The 8,120-nt window shown below is 46.4% G+C and overlaps 1 protein-coding gene across 1 annotated transcript in view; it reads right to left on the bottom strand.

Moving 5' to 3' along the window:
* LOC311248456 (NMDA receptor synaptonuclear signaling and neuronal migration factor-like) overlaps nt 1-3,876 on the bottom strand; it is a gene marked incomplete at its 5' end in the record, with an annotated part of 64,048 nt that extends 60,172 nt beyond the window's left edge. Inside the window, 3 exon segments of the mRNA XM_084339332.1 lie at nt 664-670; nt 1,552-1,633; nt 3,806-3,876. Of these exon segments, the coding sequence (XP_084195458.1) occupies nt 664-670; nt 1,552-1,633; nt 3,806-3,876 (160 nt within the window).
* Between the last annotated feature and the right edge of the window lie 4,244 nt (nt 3,877-8,120).

Here is an 8,120-nt window from a genome sequence, read left to right as displayed (position 1 = left end):
GAGAGGAAGGGAGAGAGACAGAGAGAGAGAGACAGAGAGAGAGAGCTAGATAAAGGAAGAAATAAAAACACTAGATACAAATCCATGCATACGCATTTGTGTGGTTTGTGGCCGTATACGTTGATGTAAAGGTCATTGTGTACTATGTGTGTGTGTGTTTACATCAGTGAGTGAGTGCATGATGTGGCTCTTCTGTGTACTATATAGCTTCAGACGGCCTTTGCGAGGTCAGTAAGTGGGCGACATTACTGGCTGCATCTCATACCAACCATCCCCTTTGTTAGTCACCGTGCAGCCTCTCAGGAAACACACACGACACGCACGACATCAAGAGAGAGCGGTGTGAAGTCGTGACTCATGACAGCTCAATGACCAAAATGTCAATAGAAGTAATCAGGTCATAGCTTAGTCACTGTAAACCATGTGTTTATACAAGAGCCGAACCACTAAAACTGTCGGGAAGAATGATGTGAATGCGCCTCGTATAGTAGAGAATGCCAGCATATACAGTATGGTAGTGAGTGACAGTACCGTGGTCGTTTAATTGTAATTTTAGTGTTGCCCTGGCTGGCACCAGCCATTGTATAAATAATTCAACATGGTTCTGCTATGGCAAAGGTCATGTCTCCCCATGGTACTGCCATGGCAAAGGTCATGTCTCACCATGGTACTGCCATCAGGCACGTGCACACATAGAGCCCAAAGGGTGCTCGAGCACCTGCCCTTTTGTGCCTTATAAAAAAGTGCCCTTTTCATGCCAAGTATTTATTTTTATTATTATTATTATAATATTTTTTCTTTTTACATTTATGGAGATGTATGGGCCTTTTAAGTCAGTGAGAAAAGTGTATTTCAAGGATAAGTGAGCTCCTGCACTGATTATATAGTTTATTAATTTATTAATATTTGATCACCAAAACGCCCAAAAAGCATAAAAACGGGGCCCCCCGCCCAAAAAGGGCCCCCAAAAATTGGGCTTGCGTGCTTCATGCACTCGCTCCGCACGTGCACAGGCCCAGTGCCCTTTGAGCACCTGCCCCTCTAAAGTCCTGTGCACGTCCCTGACTGCCATGGCAAAGGTCATGTATCACCATGGTGCTAATGTTGCACTTGAATAATATGATCCATGATTTCATCTCATTTAAACCATGATACCAATCATAGTGACCTCATGGTAATGACCAGAAAATTATGGAGATGCCATAGTGGTCCAAAGCTGATGAAACAAAACCTTTGCACATAATGTAGCACTTGTGTCATTAACAGTAACAGCTGTTCGCCATGGACCAGTTCTAGGTTCGAATGAGGAGAGGAGTGATATGCACAGTTAAAGGAATAGTAGACCAGAGACAAGGTTATAACAGTGACCGGTAATTTATTCACAAACAGCGTGCTAGCTAGACAATTGCAATACATACAAACCAGGGGCGTAACTTAGGGGGGGGGTCCCCGGGAAAAGTCCCCTGCATGGTTTCAGAATGGAGTTATTGTCCTCCCACGTTTTTACATGCAAACAATGTTACATGATAATAAACGGTGACGCGCACGCACTTGGACCACCTCAGCTGCTTGTTCCATCTCTGAGCTCAGGTCTTCATCGTGTCTATGTCGGTCACTATGGCCAATTGAAGTGCTAGAGATGGTCACGTGGACTGGGAGAACCAATGGAATTTCACTTTCACTTCCGCGTTTGGGATGCGAGCGAACGTTTGCAAGGATGTGTTAAGAGAAACAAAACAAACGTCTTTGGATGGCTTCTTTGCAACGGGGAAATACCTGAGCCAGAAGAGGAGCCTACGACCTATAAAGCTTCTTTTAATGAACAGGAGTCATACTTGAAATACGTTTGTCGCAACGGGTGACTCTCGCGTGTTGGCATGACAGGTGACTCTCGCGTGTTGGCATGGAAACACGAGGCGATGACGCGACTGTGTTCAAGTTGACATGTTTCAAAGTTGGGATTTTGGATTATGCATTATGGTGAGTTGTGTTTTGATAATAATAATACATTAGATTTATGGTACACCCGCTGCAGTGCTGCAGGTCAAGTGCCCACCCTACTGATCTGTTCATGTGTTATAATAATAATGATACATTCGATATATATATAATGCGAGCACCTGCATTGGAGTCAGGTGACTGATCTGTTCATGTGTTGTGCACCCGAGAGGCACTTTGTAGTGGAGAAAAGACAGTTAAGTGCAGACATGTATATGTTGCTTACAGTTTATTATGCCTGTGCAGCTCGTTTGTTTTTGACGGAGTTGAACATTTTTCACTAGTATCATTATATTAAATTAGCGGACGTGGAGCCGGACAAGCCCTGGCTCCACGATGACCACCTCTTACAAGAGGCGCCACCGCCTGGGGAAATGCGTATTGCACGCCTGGTATTAGAAAAAAAAAATGAGGTACCCTGCGACTCACTGACCACGCCCCCTAATCTGTCCCCCGCACCACTAAGAACAGAGTTACGCCACTGATACAAACGTGAAGTAGTGTGAGGTAAAGTGAAGTATCCCTTTTAGGTTCTTTCATTAACCACTCCTTCTTTCGGGAGGGTTAGTTCGATATCAAGTCCTAGGTTGATTGGATCAACACATTAGGTTCGGCTCAGACGACTCTGAGGTTATCACTAGCTAAAAGCTAGGTTTAAGGTTGGATATTAGATGTATCCCCTTTTTTGTGAGTAACTCGTTATCTTTTCTTCTGCAATTGCAGATCAGGAAACTCTATATCAGTTTATCATTTCAGTAAACTCTATATCAGTTTATCATTTCAATTTGGTAGGTAAGTGTTTAAACATATTAATTTAAACCTTTAAGTGTGCAGGGAATGCAAGTACCTTATTGGGTGAAATGACCCTTTAAACTCTTCCTTTGCGGGTGTAATACAAGCAAAGTACCAATGGAAATATTCCAGGTTATAGGAATGCAAATACCTTATTAGGTGAAATTACCCTTTAAACCATCTTTCTTTACAGGAGAACCATCAGTGATTCAACTATAATCAATATGTTATCAATGAGATTCAAGTATCTTATTGGGTGCATTGACCCCTCGTCCTCTTCTTATAGAAATATCAGTACAATGTGCATCAATCAAATACAAAATACAATATCAAAATACAAAAGGTGAAACGGGGTCAAAAGCCCTTGGAAGTCCTTGTGCTCTCGTCCAATCAGTTCGTGTCATATAAAAGGATATGATGGTCCTTGGAAGTTCTTGTGACTCAAGTTCAATTAGTTCGTTAATTCCTGATCCACCTGCTGTCTGTCTCATCATCAGCGGGAGTTTTTCGCGTGCTGCTGTGAATTCCATCCCGTCGCGCGCACAAAGGATGTGTGTGAATCTCGTGGACAAAATTGGAGATGTTTTACTAAATATTAAAAATTATTTGACATGACAAGAGCTGACCGCCAGTCGCAGCATTTCATTATTGGGTTATTAGACACCTTATTATAATGCAGCTGGGTGGATGAATAGCACAATGCAATAATGTATGGAATAGCCATGATTCTACGGCTATTGATTATCATAAGGAACCAACTGCCAATACATATCCATTTAAAATGAATTTGTGCAATCGACAAATTAACCCCAATTTTTTTTTGTATTAATACAAATTCAACCTGAATACTTTTTACGCACAATACTAGTAGGCACATCCAATTGTGCCTCACGGACACTTCCCGCGCCCCGGCAGCGCGCGCTCGCCTCCACCACCATCCATCCATCCATCCATCCAAACCGCCGCGCACGCGACCCGACTAGAACACGGCGGCTCCCCGGTCAAACAAACTCACCGAACTTTCGCCGCCACAGAAGATATCGCATCGTTCCTCAAAGTCTTCCTCTTGGACACCGCAGTTCCCATGCTGACGTGGACACGACACGGGACGACATGCACACCATCCCACTGACCGGCGAGAGATGAGTAGTAGGGTTATAGGGAGAAGAAGAAACGTTGAAAAATCCACCCCCCTCTCCAAAAAAAGAATAAGAAAAATCCACCTTTTCCCTGAGTTACTTACAACTGTAGGGTTAAGCTATTTATTTGTGTTTTGCCACAACGCGAAAGTAAAGTATTTGCTCTCTCGGTTCAAATCATGAACGCGTGAAGAAAGAGCATCACAGCCCCGCTGCCTGCTGGGGAAGAGAGCCGCGTGCCTCGCTGCTGGGGAAGAGAGCCGCGTGCCTCGCTGCTGGGGAAGAGAGCCGCGTGCCTCGCTGGCCGCTGCTCGGTGTGTTCTGCACGCGACTCATATAACACAAGGAAGGCACAGGGAGGAAACTACAACCATAAAAGGAATGACTATTCCCCGCCCTCTTTCCAGCGTGGACTGGGCAGGTATAGGTTCAGACCACAGTGAGTGAATACAATATTTCAAACGAAATATTATTAATAATAGAATAACTCACACAGCTCAATACAGCGTATGCCATTTGAAAATTAAAAAGCTCCTGGCAAGGTCATAGTTCTCCCAATAATCTTTCATGAACGAATGAATGAATGAATGAATGAATGAATGAATGAATGAATGAATGAATGAATGAATGAATGAATGAATGAATGAATGAAAACTTTATTTAACAGATTGCAGAATGGGTACAATACAGTACGGGGCTCAATACACACAATTGTTAAGGGGATGCAGACCTGAGAAAGACGTTTGTCTTGTTTACATCAGGGTCCCCCATTTTTCAATTCATCCGCATATCCCAGTGAATTTGAATAATTATATGTTCATAACAGAGCATGTGACTTTCATTTCCACTTGTATTAAACTGCTCAAATTGGCCTATAGATTCCAGGAAAAAGGCTGTTGTAAAACCATAATTGATACCAAGACCAAGTCAATGATACTGGACTAAAACAAAAAATCCTGCAAGGACTTTTCTTGACAACATGAGAACCTATGCCCCGCCCCCATTGCCCCCCCCAACCCATCTGACTGACAGCAAGTAGGAGGTGTGTAATAGTGCGGCCCTGCGATGTCCCAATCACATTTCAATGGTCAGCACCATGGTCAGAGCAACAACACCCACCACACCCTGTCACCAGTGTCAGTCAGCACCATGGTCAGAGCAACAACACCCACACCCTGTCACCAGTGTCAGCCAGCACCATGGTCAGAGCAACAACACCCACACCCTGTCACCAGTGTCAGTCAGCACCATGGTCAGAGCAACAACACCCACGCCCTCGTCACCAGTGTCAGTCAGCACCATGGTCAGAGCAACAACACCCACGCCCTCGTCACCAGTGTCAGCCAGCACCATGGTCAGAGCAACAACACCCACACCCTGTCACCAGTGTCAGTCAGCACCATGGTCAGAGCAACAACACCCACGCCCTCGTCACCAGTGTCAGTCAGCACCATGGTCAGAGCAACAACACCCACGCCCTCGTCACCAGTGTCAGCCAGCACCGTGGTCAGAGCAACAACACCCACACCCTCGTCACCAGTGTCAGCCAGCACCATGGTCAGAGCAACAACACCCACACCCTCGTCACCAGTGTCAGTCAGCACCATGGTCAGAGCAACAACACCCACACCCTCGTCACCAGTGTCAGTCAGCACCGTGGTCAGAGCAACAACACCCACACCCTCGTCACCAGTGTCAGCCAGCACCGTGGTCAGAGCAACAACACCCACACCCTCGTCACCAGTGTCAGTCAGCACCGTGGTCAGAGCAACAACACCCACACCCTCGTCACCAGTGTCAGCCAGCACCATGGTCAGAGCAACAACACCCACACCCTCGTCACCAGTGTCAGTCAGCACCATGGTCAGAGCAACAACACCCACACCCTCGTCACCAGTGTCAGCCAGCACCATGGTCAGAGCAACAACACCCACACCCTCGTCACCAGTGTCAGCCAGCACCACGGACAGAGCAACAACACCCACACCCTTGTCACCAGTGTCAGCCAGCACCATGGTCAGAGCAACAACACCCACACCCTCGTCACCAGTGTCAGCCAGCACCATGGTCAGAGCAACAACACCCACACCCTCGTCACCAGTGTCAGCCAGCACCATGGTCAGAGCAACAACACCCACACCCTCGTCACCAGTGTCAGCCAGCACCGTGGTCAGAGCAACAACACCCACACCCTCGTCACCAGTGTCAGCCAGCACCACGGACAGAGCAACAACACCCACACCCTCGTCACCAGTGTCAGCCAGCACCGTGGTCAGAGCAACAACACCCACGCCCTGTCACCAGTGTCAGTCAGCACCATGGTCAGAGCAACAACACCCACACCCTCGTCACCAGTGTCAGCCAGCACCGTGGTCAGAGCAACAACACCCACGCCCTCGTCACCAGTGTCAGCCAGCACCGTGGTCAGAGCAACAACACCCACCACGCCCTCGTCACCAGTGTCAGCCAGCACCGTGGTCAGAGCAACAACACCCACGCCCTCGTCACCAGTGTCAGTCAGCACCATGGACAGAGCAACAACACCCACACCCTCGTCACCAGTGTCAGTCAGCACCATGGTCAGAGCAACACCCATAGAGTAGGATAAAAAGGTTAACCCTTTACTATCACTAACCGGTTGGTAGTGTGATAGTAAAGGGTTAACCTTCTGTAGTGTGGCAGTGAAAGGGTTAACCTGCTGTCGTTGTGGCAGTGAAAGGGTTAACCTTCTGTGTATTGTCCCAGTGAAAGGGTTAACCGTTTTGGTAGTGCGGCAGTGAAAGGGTTAACAATTGTGTGTACTGTATTGTACCCATTCGGCAATCTGTTAATAAAATGTTCAATCAATCAATCAATCAATCAATCAATCAATGTAACACGTAGCGAGAGAGAGAGAGAGAGAGAGAGAGAGAGAGAGAGAGAGAGAGAGGAGAGAGAGAGAGAGAGAGAGAGAGAGAGAGAGAGAGAGAGAGAGAGAGAGAGAGAGAGAGAGAGAGAGCCCCCCTCCCCCTCATCCGCATGCGCAGTAGTGGCCCCCAACACACAGTACAGGCCCCCAATGCACAGTACAGGCCCCTGCCTATATGGGGCTGCGGCACTGCAGATTTATCCTATTGTACCGATGGGCTGGACGTGACAGCTGCCTTCTAGCTCCTTGTCTCACAGGCTGCTTGTCATAATCACCAAGGGATACGTGCAAATTCCAAGCTGCCAAATCGTCAATCCTTTCCACGAGAAGAAAATGGCCAGTATGTCCCCGGCATTGGGGGCGGGCCAGACCGAGCTGAGCCCGCCCAATTGACCTCCGACCTAGCCCGCTGGCGGCAGCCCCGCCAATTAATTAATTAAATCTTTCAGCAAGAGTGCTTTTTTTAATGCTATAAATATATTGTTGTATATTATTGGACCTGCGAACTGCCCCCTCAGAAAACTCTTTTAAAAAACAGCTAAAAACACATATGTTCAGACAGGCTTTTGGTCCTATATAGACACCCTTTGTGTCCTCACTGTTCCTATAGTTTTTAGTTATTGACTGATGATTTTATTTAAATTATTTTTATTCTATTATTTTATTTGTGTTGTGTGTGTGTTGTTGTTGTTGTTGTTGTCATTTATTTCTGATTTTTGTTTTATATGTTAGCTGTAGTGTAAAGCACCCTGTGCATTCGTGCTGTGAAGGCTGCTATATAAATAATCATCCATTCATTCATTGTGTATCATTTTTTTTAAAGTATCTATTAATTGTTATCCCTACTAACAATTCAAACTAAATAGGCTATTTGTGATTGATGTAAGTTTGGACCTGTCACGATTCAACGTCGCATCACTTGGTTTGAAATGAAATTGGTGGGTGGAGTTAGCGAAGCGAACAGTTATAGGGACAGAAGAATACGGTCTTTTCATCTATACTCAAGTTAGCGATAGCAGCAACCTCTATAGTTAAGAAGTTACCTGGCCCTGTATGTCACTTCTACTCATCTGCGTCGGCGGGGAAGGGTTTGAGCGGGGGACATGTCTCCTCCCCTGGCAGGAGGAAGGTGTCCCTCTGAATGTGTTCCCTCCTCAACACAAGGGAAAGAAAATCCCCTTTTCCACTTTCCAGAACTGTTTCCGTGGTAACCAGGGAGGTTCTCAGAACTACATGTAGGAGCAGCTCAGAAGGTGCTACTAAACGTGAGTTTCAGGAACGCT

Source organism: Notolepis coatsorum, assembly GCF_963971535.1.
Source record: "Notolepis coatsorum genome assembly, contig: SCAFFOLD_246, whole genome shotgun sequence".
Taxonomy (NCBI): domain Eukaryota; kingdom Metazoa; phylum Chordata; class Actinopteri; order Aulopiformes; family Paralepididae; genus Notolepis; species Notolepis coatsorum.
The sequence above is the reverse complement of the archived record's forward strand: the minus strand, read 5'-3'. Positions and strand labels throughout refer to the sequence as shown.